This window comes from Petromyzon marinus, unplaced genomic scaffold (assembly GCF_048934315.1).
Source record: "Petromyzon marinus isolate PM22_M1 ecotype Great Lakes invasive population unplaced genomic scaffold, UKy_Petmar_22M1.pri1.0 PM_G_Scaffold_74, whole genome shotgun sequence".
In the NCBI taxonomy this organism is placed as follows: domain Eukaryota; kingdom Metazoa; phylum Chordata; class Hyperoartia; order Petromyzontiformes; family Petromyzontidae; genus Petromyzon; species Petromyzon marinus.
This window is the reverse complement of record NW_027423029.1, coordinates 171,257-190,574: the sequence shown is the minus strand read 5'-3', so window position 1 is coordinate 190,574 and position 19,318 is coordinate 171,257. Positions and strand designations below refer to the sequence as shown.

The 19,318-nt window shown below is 50.6% G+C and overlaps 1 protein-coding gene across 1 annotated transcript in view; it reads left to right on the top strand.

Moving 5' to 3' along the window:
• LOC142920758 (uncharacterized) overlaps positions 1-19,005 on the top strand; it is a 93,101-nt gene extending 74,096 nt beyond the window's left edge. Inside the window, exons 4-6 of the mRNA XM_076062830.1 lie at positions 15,362-15,777; positions 15,974-16,139; positions 18,502-19,005. Coding sequence (XP_075918945.1) covers positions 15,362-15,777; positions 15,974-16,139; positions 18,502-18,899 — 980 coding nt within the window. The 3' untranslated portion in view covers positions 18,900-19,005. The remainder of the gene's footprint in view (positions 1-15,361; positions 15,778-15,973; positions 16,140-18,501) is intronic.
• Positions 19,006-19,318: the final 313 nt, after the last annotated feature.

Below are 19,318 nucleotides of genomic sequence, written 5' to 3'. Positions count from 1 at the left end.
GACAGGGGGAGATCACACAAACTCCACTCACTCACTCTGTAGGACTGGGAGAGATCACACAGACTCCACTCACACTGTAGAACAGGGGGAGATCACACAAACTCCACTTACAAACTCTGTAGGACAGGAGGAGATCAAACAAACTCCACTCACACACTCTGTAGAACAGGGGGAGATCATAGAAACTCCACTCACTCACTCTGTAGAACAGGGCGAGATCATACAAACTCCACTCACACACTCTGTAGAACAGGGGGAGATCATACAAACTCCACTCACACACTCTGTAGAACAGGGGGAGATCACACAAACTCCACTCACCCTGTAGAACGGGGGAGATCACACAAACTCCACTCACTCACTCTGTAGGACAGGGGGAGATCACACAAACGCCACTCACTCTGTAGCACAGGGGGAGATCACACAAACTCCACTCACTCTGTAGAACAGGGGGCGATCACACAAACTCCACTCACTCTGTAGGACAGGGGGAGATCATACAAACTCCACTCACTCACTCTGTAGAACAGGGGGAGATCATACAAACTCCACTCACACACTCTGTAGAACAGGGGGAGATCATACAAACTCCACTCACACACTCTGTAGAACAGGGGGAGATCACACAAACTCCACTCACCCTGTAGAATGGGGGAGATCACACAAACTCCACTCACTCACTCTGTAGGACAGGGGGAGATCACACAAACGCCACTCACTCTGTAGCACAGGGGGAGATCACACAAACTCCACTCACTCTGTAGAACAGGGGGCGATCACACAAACTCCACTCACTCTGTAGGACAGGGGGAGATCACACAAACTCCACTCACTCTGTAGAACAAGGGGAGATCACACAAACTCCACTCACTCACTCTGTAGGACAGGGGGAGATCACACAAACTCCACTCACTCTGTAGGACAGGGGGAGATCACACAAACTCCACTCACTCACTCTGTAATACAGGGGGAGATCATACAAACTCCACTCACTCTGTAGAACAGGGGGAAATCACACAAACTCCACTCTGTAGGACAGGGGGAGATCACACAAACTCCACTCACTCACTCTGTAGGACTGGGAGAGATCACACAGACTCCACTCACACTGTAGAACAGGGGGAGATCACACAAACTCCACTTACAAACTCTGTAGGACAGGAGGAGATCAAACAAACTCCACTCACACACTCTGTAGAACAGGGGGAGATCATAGAAACTCCACTCACTCACTCTGTAGAACAGGGCGAGATCATACAAACTCCACTCACACACTCTGTAGAACAGGGGGAGATCATACAAACTCCACTCACTCACTCTGTAGAACAGGGGGAGATCATACAAACTCCACTCACACACTCTGTAGAACAGGGGGAGATCATACAAACTCCACTCACACACTCTGTAGAACAGGGGGAGATCACACAAACTCCACTCACCCTGTAGAACGGGGGAGATCACACAAACTCCACTCACTCACTCTGTAGGACAGGGGGAGATCACACAAACGCCACTCACTCTGTAGCACAGGGGGAGATCACACAAACTCCACTCACTCTGTAGAACAGGGGGCGATCACACAAACTCCACTCACTCTGTAGGACAGGGGGAGATCACACAAACTCCACTCACTCTGTAGAACAAGGGGAGATCACACAAACTCCACTCACTCACTCTGTAGGACAGGGGGAGATCACACAAACTCCACTCACTCTGTAGGACAGGGGGAGATCACACAAACTCCACTCACTCACTCTGTAATACAGGGGGAGATCATACAAACTCCACTCACTCTGTAGAACAGGGGGAAATCACACAAACTCCACTCTGTAGGACAGGGGGAGATCACACAAACTCCACTCACTCACTCTGTAGGACTGGGAGAGATCACACAGACTCCACTCACACTGTAGAACAGGGGGAGATCACACAAACTCCACTCACGCACTGTAGGACAGGGAGCGATCACACAAACTCCACTCACTCACTCTGTAGGACAGGGGGAGATCACACAAACTCCACTCACTCTGTAGAACAGGGGGAGATCACACAAACTCCACTCACTCTGTAGGACAGGGGGAGATCACACAAACTCCACTCACTCACTCTGTAGAACAGGGGGAGATCACACAAACTCCACTCACTCACTCTGTAGGACAGGGGCAGATCATACAAACTCCACTCACTCTGTAGGACAGGGGGAGATCACACAAACTCCACTCACTCACTCTGTAGGACAAGGGGACATGACACAAACACCACGCACTCATTCTGTAGGACAGGTGGAGATTACACAAACTCCACTCACTCACTGTAGAACAGGGGGAGATCAAACAAACTCTATACACTCTGTAGGACAGGGGGAGATCACACAAACTCCACTCACTAACTCTGTAGTACAGGTCTAGATCACACAAACTCCACTCACACACTCTGTAGGACATGGGGAGATCACACAAACTCCACTCACTCTGTAGTACAGGGGGAGATCACACAAACTCCACTCACTCTGTAGGACAGGGCGAGATCACACAAACTCCACTCACTCTGTTGGACAGGGGGAGATCATACAAACTCCACTCACTCTGTAGGACAGGGGGAGATCACACAAAGTCCACTCACTCACTCTGTAGGACAGGGGGAGATCACACAAACTCCACTCACTCTGTAGGACAGTTGGAGATCACACAAAGTCCACTCACTCACTCTGTATGACAGTGGGAGATCACACAAACTCCACTCACTCTGTAGGACAGGGGGAGATCACACAAAGTACACTCACTCACTCTGTCGGACAGGGGGAGATCACACAAACTCCACTCACTCTGTAGAACAGGGTGAGATCACACAAACTCCACTCACTCACTCTCTAGGACAGGGGGAGATCACACAAACTCCACTCACTCACTCTGTAGGACAGGGGGAGATCACACAAACTCCACTCACTCTGTAGGACAGGGGGAGATCACACAAAGTCCACTCACTCACTCTGTCGGACAGGGGGAGATCACACAAACTCCACTCACTCACTCTGTAGGACAGTGGGAGATCATACGAACTCCACTCACTCTGTAGGACAGGGGAGATCACACAAACTCCACTCACTCACTATGTAGGACAGGGGGAGATCACACAAACTCCACTCACTCTGTAGAACAGGGGGAGATCACACAAACTCCACTCACTCACTATCTAGGACAGGGGGAGATCACACAAACTCCACTCACTCACTCTGTAGGACAGGGGGAGATCACACACACTCCACTCACTCTGCACAACAGGGAGAGATCACACAAACTCCACTCACTCTGTAGGACTGGGAGAGATCACACAAACTCCACTCACACTGTAGAACAGGGGGAGATCACACAAACTCCACTCACGCACTGTAGGACAGGGAGCGATCACACAAACTCCTCTCACTCACTCTGTAGGACAGGGGGAGATCACACAAACTCCACTCACTCTGTAGAACAGGGGGAGATCACACAAACTCCACTCACTCTGTAGGACAGGGGGAGATCACACAAACTCCACTCACTCACTCTGTAGAACAGGGGGAGATCACACAAACTCCACTCACTCACTCTGTAGGACAGGGGCAGATCATACAAACTCCACTCACTCTGTAGGACAGGGGGAGATCACACAAACTCCACTCACTCACTCTGTAGGACAAGGGGACATGACACAAACACCACGCACTCATTCTGTAGGACAGGTGGAGATTACACAAACTCCACTCACTCACTGTAGAACAGGGGGAGATCAAACAAACTCTATACACTCTGTAGGACAGGGGGAGATCACACAAACTCCACTCACTAACTCTGTAGTACAGGTCTAGATCACACAAACTCCACTCACACACTCTGTAGGACATGGGGAGATCACACAAACTCCACTCACTCTGTAGTACAGGGGGAGATCACACAAACTCCACTCACTCACTCTGTAGGACAGGGCGAGATCACACAAACTCCACTCACTCTGTTGGACAGGGGGAGATCATACAAACTCCACTCACTCTGTAGGACAGGGGGAGATCACACAAAGTCCACTCACTCACTCTGTAGGACAGGGGGAGATCACACAAACTCCACTCACTCTGTAGGACAGTTGGAGATCACACAAAGTCCACTCACTCACTCTGTATGACAGTGGGAGATCACACAACCTCCACTCACTCTGTAGGACAGGGGGAGATCACACAAAGTACACTCACTCACTCTGTCGGACAGGGGGAGATCACACAAACTCCACTCACTCACTCTGTAGGACAGTGGGAGATCATACAAACTCCACTCACTCTGTAGGACAGGGGAGATCACACAAACTCCACTCACTCACTCTGTAGGACAGGGGGAGATCACACAAACTCCACTCACTCTGTAGAACAGGGTGAGATCACACAAACTCCACTCACTCACTCTCTAGGACAGGGGGAGATCACACAAACTCCACTCACTCACTCTGTAGGACAGGGGGAGATCACACAAACTCCACTCACTCTGTAGGACAGGGGGAGATCACACAAAGTCCACTCACTCACTCTGTCGGACAGGGGGAGATCACACAAACTCCACTCACTCACTCTGTAGGACAGTGGGAGATCATACAAACTCCACTCACTCTGTAGGACAGGGGAGATCACACAAACTCTACTCACTCACTATGTAGGACAGGGGGAGATCACACAAACTCCACTCACTCACTATCTAGGACAGGGGGAGATCACACAAACTCCACTCACTCACTCTGTAGGACAGGGGGAGATCACACACACTCCACTCACTCTGCACAACAGGGGGAGATCACACAAACTCCACTCACTCTGTAGGACTGGGAGAGATCACACAAACTCCACTCACACTGTAGAACAGGGGGAGATCACACAAACTCCACTCACGCACTGTAGGACAGGGAGCGATCACACAAACTCCACTCACTCACTCTGTAGGACAGGGGGAGATCACACAAACTCCACTCACTCTGTAGAACAGGGGGAGATCACACAAACTCCACTCACTCTGTAGGACAGGGGGAGATCACACAAACTCCACTCACTCACTCTGTAGAACAGGGGGAGATCACACAAACTCCACTCACTCACTCTGTAGGACAGGGGCAGATCATACAAACTCCACTCACTCTGTAGGACAGGGGGAGATCACACAAACTCCACTCACTCACTCTGTAGGACAAGGGGACATGACACAAACACCACGCACTCACTCTGTAGGACAGGGGGAGATTACACAAACTCCACTCACTCACTGTAGAACAGGGGGAGATCACACAAACTCCATACACTCTGTAGGACAGGGGGAGATCACACAAACTCCACTCACTCACTCTGTAGTACAGGTCTAGATCACACAAACTCCACTCACTCACTCTGTCGGACAGGGGGAGATCACACAAACTCCACTCACTCACTCTGTAGGACAGTGGGAGATCATACAAACTCCACTCACTCTGTAGGACAGGGGAGATCACACAAACTCCACTCACTCACTATGTAGGACAGGGGGAGATCACACAAACTCCACTCACTCTGTAGAACAGGGGGAGATCACACAAACTCCACTCACTCACTATCTAGGACAGGGGGAGATCACACAAACTCCACTCACTCACTCTGTAGGACAGGGGGAGATCACACACACTCCACTCACTCTGCACAACAGGGGGAGATCACACAAACTCCACTCACTCTGTAGGACTGGGAGAGATCACACAAACTCCACTCACACTGTAGAACAGGGGGAGATCACACAAACTCCACTCACGCACTGTAGGACAGGGAGCGATCACACAAACTCCACGCACTCACTCTGTAGGACAGGGGGAGATCACACAAACTCCACTCACTCTGTAGAACAGGGGGAGATCACACAAACTCCACTCACTCTGTAGGACAGGGGGAGATCACACAAACTCCACTCACTCACTCTGTAGAACAGGGGGAGATCACACAAACTCCACTCACTCACTCTGTAGGACAGGGGCAGATCATACAAACTCCACTCACTCTGTAGGACAGGGGGAGATCACACAAACTCCACTCACTCACTCTGTAGGACAAGGGGACATGACACAAACACCACGCACTCACTCTGTAGGACAGGGGGAGATTACACAAACTCCACTCACTCACTGTAGAACAGGGGGAGATCACACAAACTCTATACACTCTGTAGGACAGGGGGAGATCACACAAACTCCACTCACTCACTCTGTAGTACAGGTCTAGATCACACAAACTCCACTCACACACTCTGTAGGACATGGGGAGATCACACAAACTCCACTCACTCTGTAGTACAGGGGGAGATCACACAAACTCCACTCACTCACTCTGTAGGACAGGGCGAGATCACACAAACTCTACTCACTCTGTTGGACAGGGGGAGATCATACAAACTCCACTCACTCTGTAGGACAGGGGGAGATCACACAAAGTCCACTCACTCACTCTGTAGGACAGGGGGAGATCACACAAACTCCACTCACTCTGTAGGACAGTTGGAGATCACACAAAGTCCACTCACTCACTCTGTATGACAGTGGGAGATCACACAAACTCCACTCACTCTGTAGGACAGGGGGAGATCACACAAAGTACACTCACTCACTCTGTCGGACAGGGGGAGATCACACAAACTCCACTCACTCACTCTGTAGGACAGTGGGAGATCATACAGACTCCACTCACTCTGTAGGACAGGGGAGATCACACAAACTCCACTCACTCACTCTGTAGGACAGGGGGAGATCACACAAACTCCACTCACTCACTCTGTAGGACAGGGGGAGATCACACAAACTCCACTCACTCTGTAGAAGAGGGGGAGATCACACAAACTCTACTCACTCTGTAGAACATGGGGAGATCACACAAACTCCCCTCGCTCACTCTATAGGGCAGGGGGAGATCACACAAACTCCACTCACTCACTCTGTAGAACTGGGGGAGATCACACAAACTCTACTCACTCACTCTGTAGAACAGGGGGAGATCACACAAACTCCACTCACTCTGTAGGACAGGGGGAGATCACACAAACTCCACTCACTCACTCTGTAGGACAGGGCGAGATCACACAAACTCCACTCACTCTGTAGGACAGGGGAAGATTATACAAACTCCACTCACTCTGTAGGACAGGTGGAGATCACGCAAACTCCACTCACTCACTCTGTAGGACAGGGGCAGATCATACAAACTCCACTCACTCTGTAGAACACGTGGAGATCACACAAACTCCACTCACTCATTCTGTAGAACAGGGGGAGATCACACAAACTCCACTCACTCATTCTGTAGGACAGGGCGAGATCATACAAACTCCACTCACTCTGTAGAACAGGGGGAGATCACACAAACTGCACTCACTCACTCTGTAGGACAGGGGGAGATCACACAAACTCCACTCACTCTGTAGAACAGGGGGAGATCACACAAACTCTACTCACTCTGTAGGACAGGGGGAGATCACACAAACTCCACTCACTCACTCTGTAGAACAGGGGGAGATCACACAAACTCCACTCACTCACTCTGTAGGACAGGGGCAGATCATACAAACTCCACTCACTCTGTAGGACAGGGGGAGATCACACAAACTCCACTCACTCACTCTGTAGGACAAGGGGACATGACACAAACACCACGCACTCACTTTGTAGGACAGGGGGAGATTACACAAACTCCACTCACTCACTGTAGAACAGGGGGAGATCACACAAACTCCATACACTCTGTAGGACAGGGGGAGATCACACAAACTCCACTCACTCACTCTGTAGTACAGGTCGAGATCACACAAACTCCACTCACACACTCTGTATGACAGGGGGAGATCACACAAACTCCACTCGCTCACTCTATAGGGCAGGGAGAGATCACACAAACTCCACTCACTCACTCTGTAGAACAGGGGGAGATCACACAAACTCCACTCACTCTGTAGGACAGGGGGAGATCACACAAACTCCACTCACTCTGTAGAACAGGGGGAGATCACACAAACTCTACTCACTCTGTAGGACAGGGGGAGATCACACAAACTCCACTCACTCACTCTGTAGGACGGGGGCAGATCATACAAACTCCACTCACTCTGTAGGACAGGGGGAGATCACAAAAACTCCACTCACTCACTCTGTAGGACAAGGGGACATGACACAAACACCACGCACTCACTTTGTAGGACAGGGGGAGATTACACAAACTCCACTCACTCACTGTAGAACAGGGGGAGATCACACAAACTCCATACACTCTGTAGGACAGGGGGAGATCACACAAACTCCACTCACTCACTCTGTAGTACAGGTCGAGATCACACAAACTCCACTCACACACTCTGTATGACAGGGGGAGATCACACAAACTCCACTCGCTCACTCTATAGGGCAGGGAGAGATCACACAAACTCCACTCACTCACTCTGTAGAACAGGGGGAGATCACACAAACTCCACTCACTCTGTAGGACAAGGGGAGATCACAAAAACTCCACTCACTCTGTAGAACAGGGGGAGATCACACAAACTCCACACACTCTGTAGGACAGGGGGAGATCACACAAACTCCACTCACTCACTCTGTAGGACAGGGCGAGATCACACAAACTCCACTCACTCTGTAGGACAGGGGAAGATCATACAAACTCCACTCACTCTGTAGGACAGGGGGAGATCACACAAACTCCACTCACTCACTCTGTAGGACAGGGGCAGATCATACAAACTTCACTCACTCTGTAGAACACGGGGAGATCACACAAACTCCACTAACTCATTCTGTAGAACAGGGGGAGATCACACAAACTCCACTCACTCACTCTGTAGGACAAGGGGACATGACACAAACACCACGCACTCACTCTGTAGGACAGGGGGAGATCACACAAACTCCACTCACTCTGTAGGACAGGGGGAGATCACACAAACTCCACTCACTCACTCTGTAGAACAGGGGGAGATCACACAAACTCCACTCACTCGCTCTGTAGGACAGGGGCAGATCATACAAACTCCACTCACTCTGTAGGACAGGGGGAGATCACACAAACTCCACTCACTCACTCTGTAGGACAAGGTGACATGACACAAACACCACGCACTCACTCTGTAGGACAGGGGGAGATTACACAAACTCCACTCACTCACTGTAGAACAGGGGGAGATCACACAAACTCCATACACTCTGTAGGACAGGGGGAGATCACACAAACTCCACTCACTCACTCTGTAGTACAGGTCTAGATCACGCAAACTCCATTCACACACTCTGTAGGACATGGGGAGATCACACAAACTCCACTCACTCTGTAGTACAGGGGGAGATCACACAAACTCCACTCACTCACTCTGTAGGACAGGGCGAGATCACACAAACTCCACTCACTCTGTTGGACAGGGGGAGATCATACAAACTCCACTCACTCTGTAGGACAGGGGAAGATCATACAAACTCCACACACTCTGTAGGACAGGGGGAGATCACACAAACTCCACTCACTCACTCTGTAGGACAGGGGCAGATCATACAAACTTCACTCACTCTGTAGAACACGGGGAGATCACACAAACTCCACTAACTCATTCTGTAGAACAGGGGGAGATCACACAAACTCCACTCACTCACTCTGTAGGACAAGGGGACATGACACAAACACCACGCACTCACTCTGTAGGACAGGGGGAGATCACACAAACTCCACTCACTCTGTAGGACAGGGGGAGATCACACAAACTCCACTCACTCACTCTGTAGAACAGGGGGAGATCACACAAACTCCACTCACTCGCTCTGTAGGACAGGGGCAGATCATACAAACTCCACTCACTCTGTAGGACAGGGGGAGATCACACAAACTCCACTCACTCACTCTGTAGGACAAGGTGACATGACACAAACACCACGCACTCACTCTGTAGGACAGGGGGAGATTACACAAACTCCACTCACTCACTGTAGAACAGGGGGAGATCACACAAACTCCATACACTCTGTAGGACAGGGGGAGATCACACAAACTCCACTCACTCACTCTGTAGTACAGGTCTAGATCACGCAAACTCCATTCACACACTCTGTAGGACATGGGGAGATCACACAAACTCCACTCACTCTGTAGTACAGGGGGAGATCACACAAACTCCACTCACTCACTCTGTAGGACAGGGCGAGATCACACAAACTCCACTCACTCTGTTGGACAGGGGGAGATCATACAAACTCCACTCACTCTGTAGGACAGGGGAAGATCATACAAACTCCACTCACTCTGTAGGACAGGGGGAGATCACACAAACTCCACTCACTCACTCTGTAGGACAGGGGCAGATCATACAAACTCCACTCACTCTGTAGAACACGGGGAGATCACACAAACTCCACTCACTCATTCTGTAGAACAGGGGGAGATCACACAAACTCCACTCACTCACTCTGTAGGACAGGGGGAGATCACACAAACTCCACTCACTCTGTAGAACAGGGGGAGATCACACAAACTCCACTCACTCTGTAGGACAGGGGGAGATCACACAAACTCCACTCACTCACTCTGTAGAACAGGGGGAGATCACACAAACTCCACTCACTCGCTCTGTAGGACAGGGGCAGATCATACTAACTCCACTCACTCTGTAGGACAGGGGGAGATCACACAAACTCCACTCACTCACTCTGTAGGACAAGGGGACATGACACAAACACCACGCACTCACTCTGTAGGACAGGGGGAGATTACACAAACTCCACTCACTCACTGTAGAACAGGGGGAGATCACACAAACTCCATATACTCTGTAGGACAGGGGGAGATCACACAAACTCCACTCACTCACTCTGTAGTACAGGTCAAGATCACACAAACTCCACTCACACACTCTGTAGGACATGGGGAGATCACACAAACTCCACTCACTCTGTCGTACAGGGGGAGATCACACAAACTCCACTCACTCACTCTGTAGGACAGGGCGAGATCACACAAACTCCACTCACTCTGTTGGACAGGGGGAGATCATACAAACTCCACTCACTCTGTAGGACAGGGGGAGATCACACAAAGTCCACTCACTCACTCTGTAGGACAGGGGGAGATCACACAAACTCCACTCACTCTGTAGGACAGTTGGAGATCACACAAAGTCCACTCACTCACTCTGTATGACAGTTCGAGATCACACAAACTCCACTCACTCTGTAGGACAGGGGGAGATCACACAAAATCCACTCACTCACTCTGTCGGACAGGGGGAGATCACATAAACTCCACTCACTCACTCTGTAGGACAGTGGGAGATCATACAAACTCCACTCACTCTGTAGGACAGGGGAGATCACACAAACTCCACTCACTCACTCTGTAGGACAGGGGGAGATCACACAAACTCCACTCACTCTGTAGAACAGGGGGAGATCACACAAACTCCACTCACTCACTCTCTAGGACAGGGGGAGATCACACAAACTCCACTCACTCACTCTGTAGGACAGGGGGAGATCACACACACTCCACTCACTCTGCACAACAGGGGAAGGGGAAGATCACACAAACTCCACTCACTCTGTAGGACAGGGGAGATCACACAAACTCCACTCACTCTGTAGAACAGGGGGAGATCACACAAACTCTACTCACTCTGTAGACAGGGGGAGATCACACAAACTCCACTCGCTCACTCTATAGGGCAGGGAGAGATCACACAAACTCCACTCACTCACTCTGTAGAACAGGGGGAGATCACACAAACTCCACTCACTCTGTAGGACAGGGGGAGATCACACAAACTCCACTCACTCTGTAGAACAGGGGGAGATCACACAAACTCCACTCACTCTGTAGGACAGGGGGAGATCACACAAACTCCACTCACTCACTCTGTAGAACTGGGGGAGATCACACAAACTCCACTCACTCGCTCTGTAGGACAGGGGCAGATCATACTAACTCCACTCACTCTGTAGGACAGGGGGAGATCACACAAACTCCACTCACTCACTCTGTAGGACAAGGGGACATGACACAAACACCACGCACTCACTCTGTAGGACAGGGGGAGATTACACAAACTCCACTCACTCACTGTAGAACAGGGGGAGATCACACAAACTCCATATACTCTGTAGGACAGGGGGAGATCACACAAACTCCACTCACTCACTCTGTAGTACAGGTCAAGATCACACAAACTCCACTCACACACTCTGTAGGACATGGGGAGATCACACAAACTCCACTCACTCTGTCGTACAGGGGGAGATCACACAAACTCCACTCACTCACTCTGTAGGACAGGGCGAGATCACACAAACTCCACTCACTCTGTTGGACAGGGGGAGATCATACAAACTCCACTCACTCTGTAGGACAGGGGGAGATCACACAAAGTCCACTCACTCACTCTGTAGGACAGGGGGAGATCACACAAACTCCACTCACTCTGTAGGACAGTTGGAGATCACACAAAGTCCACTCACTCACTCTGTATGACAGTTCGAGATCACACAAACTCCACTCACTCTGTAGGACAGGGGGAGATCACACAAAATCCACTCACTCACTCTGTCGGACAGGGGGAGATCACATAAACTCCACTCACTCACTCTGTAGGACAGTGGGAGATCATACAAACTCCACTCACTCTGTAGGACAGGGGAGATCACACAAACTCCACTCACTCACTCTGTAGGACAGGGGGAGATCACACAAACTCCACTCACTCTGTAGAACAGGGGGAGATCACACAAACTCCACTCACTCACTCTCTAGGACAGGGGGAGATCACACAAACTCCACTCACTCACTCTGTAGGACAGGGGGAGATCACACACACTCCACTCACTCTGCACAACAGGGGAAGGGGAAGATCACACAAACTCCACTCACTCTGTAGGACAGGGGAGATCACACAAACTCCACTCACTCTGTAGAACAGGGGGAGATCACACAAACTCTACTCACTCTGTAGACAGGGGGAGATCACACAAACTCCACTCGCTCACTCTATAGGGCAGGGAGAGATCACACAAACTCCACTCACTCACTCTGTAGAACAGGGGGAGATCACACAAACTCCACTCACTCTGTAGGACAAGGGGAGATCACACAAACTCCACTCACTCACTCTGTAGAACAGGGGGAGATCACACAAACTCCACTCACTCTGTAGGACAGTGGGAGATCATACAAACTCCACTCACTCTGTAGGACAGGGGAGATCACACAAACTCCACTCACTCACTCTGTAGGACAGGGGGAGATCACACAAACTCCACTCACTCTGTAGAACAGGGGGAGATCACACAAACTCCACTCACTCACTCTCTAGGACAGGGGGAGATCACACAAACTCCACTCACTCACTCTGTAGGACAGGGGGAGATCACACACACTCCACTCACTCTGCACAACAGGGGAAGATCACACAAACTCCACTCACTCTGTAGGACAGGGGAGATCACACAAACTCCACTCACTCTGTAGAACAGGGGGAGATCACACAAACTCTACTCACTCTGTAGACAGGGAGAGATCACACAAACTCCACTCGCTCACTCTATAGGGCAGGGAGAGATCACACAAACTCCACTCACTCACTCTGTAGAACAGGGGGAGATCACACAAACTCCACTCACTCTGTAGGACAAGGGGAGATCACACAAACTCCACTCACTCACTCTGTAGAACAGGGGGAGATCACACAAACTCCACTCACTCTGTAGGACAGGGGGAGATCACACAAACTCCACTCACTCACTCTGTAGGACAGGGCGAGATCACACAAACTCCACTCACTCTTCTTTGGTTCTTTCGGTAAAGTCACGTAGAATGATAATAAAATAATAAATTGATAAAATAAAATAACACAATAATATTCTCACGACGTTTCGGCCACAACACAAGCGGCCTTCATCAGGTGAAGGGGGGCGAGACTGTCTGGTAGGACAGCGCTGTCTGGTAGGACAGCGCTGGAGTGGACACTCCAGGTAGGACAGCGCTGGACAGCGCTGGAGGTAGGACAGCGCTGGAGTGGACACTCCAGCGCTGTCCTACCAGACAGTCTCGCCCCCCTTCACCTGATGAAGGCCGCTTGTGTTGTGGCCGAAACGTCGTGAGAATATTATTGTGTTATTTTATTTTATCAATTTTTTATTTTATTATCATTCTACGTGACTTTACCGAAAGAACCAAAGAAGATGAATCATTGCAGTCACGAAAGCTTTAAATCGAAATCCACTCACTCTGTAGGACAGGGGAAGATCATACAAACTCCACTCACTCTGTAGGACAGGGGGAGATCACACAAACTCCACTCACTCACTCTGTAGGACAGGGGCAGATCATACAAACTCCACTCACTTTGTAGAACACGGGGAGATCACACAAACTCCACTCACTCATTCTGTAGAACAGGGGGAGATCACACAAACTCCACTCACTCACTCTGTATGACAGGGGGAGATCACACAAACTCCACTCACTCTGTAGGACAGGGGGAGATCACACAAACTCCACTCACTCACTCTGTAGAACAGGGGGAGATCACACAAACTCCACTCACTCTGTAGGACAGGGGGAGATCACAGACTCCACTCACTCACTCTGTAGGACAGGGGGAGATCACAGGCTCCACTCACTCTGTAGGACAGGGGGAGATCACACAAACTCCACTCACTCACTCTGTAGGACAGGGGGAGATCACACAAACTCCACTCACTCTGTAGAACCATGGGGAGATCATATAAACTCCACTCACTCACTGTAGAACAGGGGGAGATCACACACACTCTATACACTCTGTAGGACAGGGGGAGATCACACATACTCCACTCACTCACTCTGTAGGACAGGGGGAGATCACACAAACTCCACTCACTCACTCTGTAGAACAAGGGGAGATCACACAAACTCCACTCACTCTGTAGGACAGGGGGAGATCACACAAACTCCACTCACTCTGTAGAACAGGGGGACATCACACAAACTCCACTCACTCACTCTGTATGACAGGGGGAGATCACACAAACTCCACTCACTCTGTAGGACAGGGGGAGATCACACAAACTCCACTCACTCACTCTGTAGAACAGGGGGAGATAACACAAACTCCACTCACTCTGTAGGACAGTGGGAGATCACAGACTGCACTCACTCTGTAGGACAGGGGGAGATCACAGGCTCCACTCACTCTGTAGGACAGGGGGAGATCACACAAACTCCACTCACTCACTCTGTAGGACAGGGGGAGATCACACAATCTCCACTCACTCTATAGGACAGGGGGAGATCATACAAACATCCCTCGCCATGACCCCCCCCTCTCCCGTGTCTCAGCTGTGCTCAGCGCTCCGTCGTTCACCCTGAGGCTCGACAAACTGACGCTGGGGGAGGAGGAGGATGAGGAGTGCGGTGTTGTGGGTGACGATGAAGACAACGACGATGATGGCTACAACGACAACCACGACGGCGATGACCGTGACGATGATGATGACGATGACCGTGACGGCGGTGATGACGGTGACCCTGACGGCGGTGATGACAATGACCGTGACGACGGTGATGATGACCGCCGTGATGACGATGGTCCTGGGGAGGCTTGGGAGTTGGAGGCGGCGGTTGACGGAGAGCCGGAGGTGTGGAAGCTGTCGTTGTTGGTCTCCGTCGGGCGTGGGTGGAGGGCGCTGGTGTCCCATGACGTGAAGTTCCACCATCAGGTTGACATCTCAACACGAGGCGGCGTTCGACTCACGGTGAGAGGTTGCCGGAGTTGTGACGGGGGTAGGGAGGTTGTGGCGGGAGATGTGTGTGGTTGAGTGGGTGGGTGGTGATGCTGCTACTGATGATGATGATGCTACCAATGACACTACTACTGATGATGCTACTACTACTGATGATGCTTTTGCTGCTACTATTACTACTGCTGCTACTACTGATGATTACTGCCAGGAGCGCTTCATCGGATGCCGGTACCAACACCAAATGATGCTTCTGCCGGGACGCGAGGATGAGTACTGCGTCCGCGTGAGAATGGTAGCCGACTTGCCACAGTGGAAGGCAGGGGAGTGGTCTCCACTGTCGTGTGTCTCCGTCCGTCCACCACACAGCACCTTGGGTGAGTGGGTGACTTGGTCAATGAGTGAGAGGTATTTTTGTGCGTGTGAAGTGGGTCTCTGTGTGAGTAGTCTTGTGGATCCCTATGAGTGGTCTATGGGTCTCTGTGTGAGTAGTTTTGTGGGTCTCTGAGTGGATCTGTGCGTGAGTAGTCTATGGGTTTCTATATGAGTAGTCTATGGGTTTCTATGAGTAGTATATGGGTCTCTGCGTGAGAAGTCTATGGGTCTTTGAGTGGTTAATCTATGGGTCTCTGCGTGAATAGTCTATGGGGTTCTATGAGTAGTCTATGGGTCACTGCGTGAGTAGTCTATGGATCTCTGCGTGAGTAGTCTATGGGTCTCTGCGTGAGTTGTCTATGGGTTTCTATGAGTAGTCTATGAGTCTCTGCGTGAGTAGTCTATGGGTTTCTATGAGTAGTCTATGGGTCTCTGTGTGAGTAGTCTATGGGTCTCTGCGTGAGTAGTCTATGGGTTTGTATGAGTAGTCTATGGGTCTCTGCGTGAGTAGTCTATGGGTCTCTGCGTGAGTTGTCTATGGGTTTCTATGAGTAGTCTATGGGTCTCTGCGTGAGTAGTCTATGGGTCTCTGTGTGAGTAGTCTATGGGTCTCTGCGTGAGTAGTCTATGGGTGTCTGCGTGAGTAGTCTATGGGTGTCTGTGTGAGAAGTCTATGGGTCTCTGCGTGAGTAGTCTACGGGTCTCTGTGTGAGTAGTCTATGGGTCTCTATGAGTAGTCTATGGGTCTCTGCGTGAGTAGTCTATGGGTCTCTGCGTGAGTAGTTTATGGGTCTCTATGAGTAGTCTATGGGTCTCTGTGTGAGTAGTCTATGGGTCTCTGCGTGAGTAGTCTATGGGTCTCTGCGTGAGTAGTTTATGGGTCTCTGCGTGAGTAGTCTATGGGTCTCTGCGTGAGTAGTCTATGGGTCTCTGTGTGAGTAGTCTATGGGTCTCTATGAGTAGTCTATGGGTCTCTGCGTGAGTTGTCTATGGGTCTCTGCGTGAGTAGTCTATGGGTCTCTATGAGTAGTCTATGGGTCTCTGCGTGAGTAGTCTATGGGTCTCTGCGTGAGTAGTCTATGTGTCTCTGTGTGAGTAGTCTATGGGTGTATGTATGAGTAGTCTATGGGTCTCTATGAGTAGGCTATGGGTCTCTGCGTGAGTAGTCTATGGGTCTCTGCGTGAGTAGTCTATGGGTCTCTGCGTGAGTAGTCTATGGGTCTCTATGAGTAGTCTATGGGTCTCTGCGTCAGTAGTCTTTGGGTCTCTGTGTGAGTAGTCTATGGGTCTCTGCGTGAATAGTCTATGGGTCTCTGCGTGAGTAGTCTATGGGTCTCTATGAGTAGTCTATGGGTCTCTATGAGTAGTCTATGGGTCTCTGCGTCAGTAGTCTTTGGGTCTCTGTGTGAGTAGTCTATGGGTCTCTGCGTGAATAGTCTATGGGTCTCTGCGTGAGTAGTCTATGGGTCTCTATGAGTAGTCTATGGGTCTCTATGAGTAGTCTATGGGTCTCTGCGTGAGTAGTCTATGGGTCTCTGCATGAGTAGTCTATGGGTCTCTGCGTGAGTAGTCTATGGGTCTCTGTGTGAGTAGTCTATGGTTCTCTGCGTGAATAGTCTATGGGTCTCTGCGTGAGTAGTCTATGGGTCTCTATGAGTAGTCTATGGGTCTCTGCGTGAGTAGTCTATGGGTCTCTGCGTGAGTAGTCTATGGGTCTCTGTGTGATGAGTCTATGGGTCTCTGCGTGAGTAGTCTATGGGTCTCTGCGTGAGTAGTCTATGGGTTTCTATGAGTAGTCTGAGTCTCTGCATGAGTAGTCTATGGGTCTCTATGTGAGTAGTTTATGGGTCTCTATGAGTAGTCTATGGGTCTCTGTGTGAGTAGTCTATGGGTCTCTGCGTGAGTAGTCTATGGGTCTCTGCGTGAGTAGTCTATGGGTCTCTATGTGAGTAGTCTATGGGTTTCTATGAGTAGTCTATGGGTCTCCATGAGTAGTCTATGGGTCTCTGCGTGAGTAGTCTATGGGTCTCTGTGTGAATAGTCTATGGGTCTCTGCTTGAATAGTCTATGGGTCTCTGCGTGAGTAGTCTATGGGTCTCTATGAGTAGTCTATGGGTCTCTGCGTGAGTAGTCTATGGGTCTCTATGAGTAGTCTATAGGTCTCTACGTGAGTAGTCTATGGGTCTCTGCGTGAGTAGTCTATGGGTCTCTGCGTGAGTAGTCTATGGGTCTCTGCGTGAGTAGTCTATGGGTGTCTCTATGAGTAGATTATGGGTCTCTGCGTGAGTAGTCTATGGGTCTGTATGAGTAGTCTATGGGTCTCTATGAGCACTCTATGGGTCTCTGTGTGGTCTTCCCACCCAGCCCCTCGTGTGGGTGTCGACACGGACGGCCAGAAGGTGGCGCTGCAGCGCTGCGTCCTGTGGGGTGCGGCCGTGGTGATGGTGCAGGCCAACTGGCTGAAGGCCTCCCGTGACGACGTCTGGGCGGGGGCCAATTTGGCCGCGCTCAGCCCGCTGCACGGCACGGCGTACTCCAACTCGTCCCTCGCGGGCCGACTGCGGTTCCGCGTTGGGGGGCCTCCCGGCGACGTCTCTCTGGAGCTGCTGGACGTGGGGGCTGGCGACGGGGGCCTCTTCCTCTGTCACGTGGCCACCTTCCCCCACGGTAACTTCGAGGGGAGGGTCAACCTCTCTGTCATCGGTGAGAATTGGCACTGCCCCACGCAGAGACCCATAGACTCATCACACAGAGACCCATAGACTACTCACACAGAGACCCATAGACTACTCACACAGAGACCCATAGACTCACACAGAGACCCATAGACTACTCACACAGAGACCCATAGACTACTCACACAGAGACCCATAGACTCATCACACAGACACCCATAGACTACTCACACAGAGACCCATAGACTCATCACACAGAGACCCATAGACTCACACAGAGACCCATAGACTACTCACGCAGAGATCCATAGACTACTCACACAGACACCCCTAGACTACTCACACAGACACCCATGATATAATTGCCCAAGTAGACATTGCTCGCAGGGGCCTGGGTCACATCGCTGCAGACGTAGCAAGATCTGAAATCGCTGCAACCCTCAAAAACGCTAAGATGGCAGCTAGCAACCTCAGCAAAGATGAGCGTTTTGAATTATATAAATTAA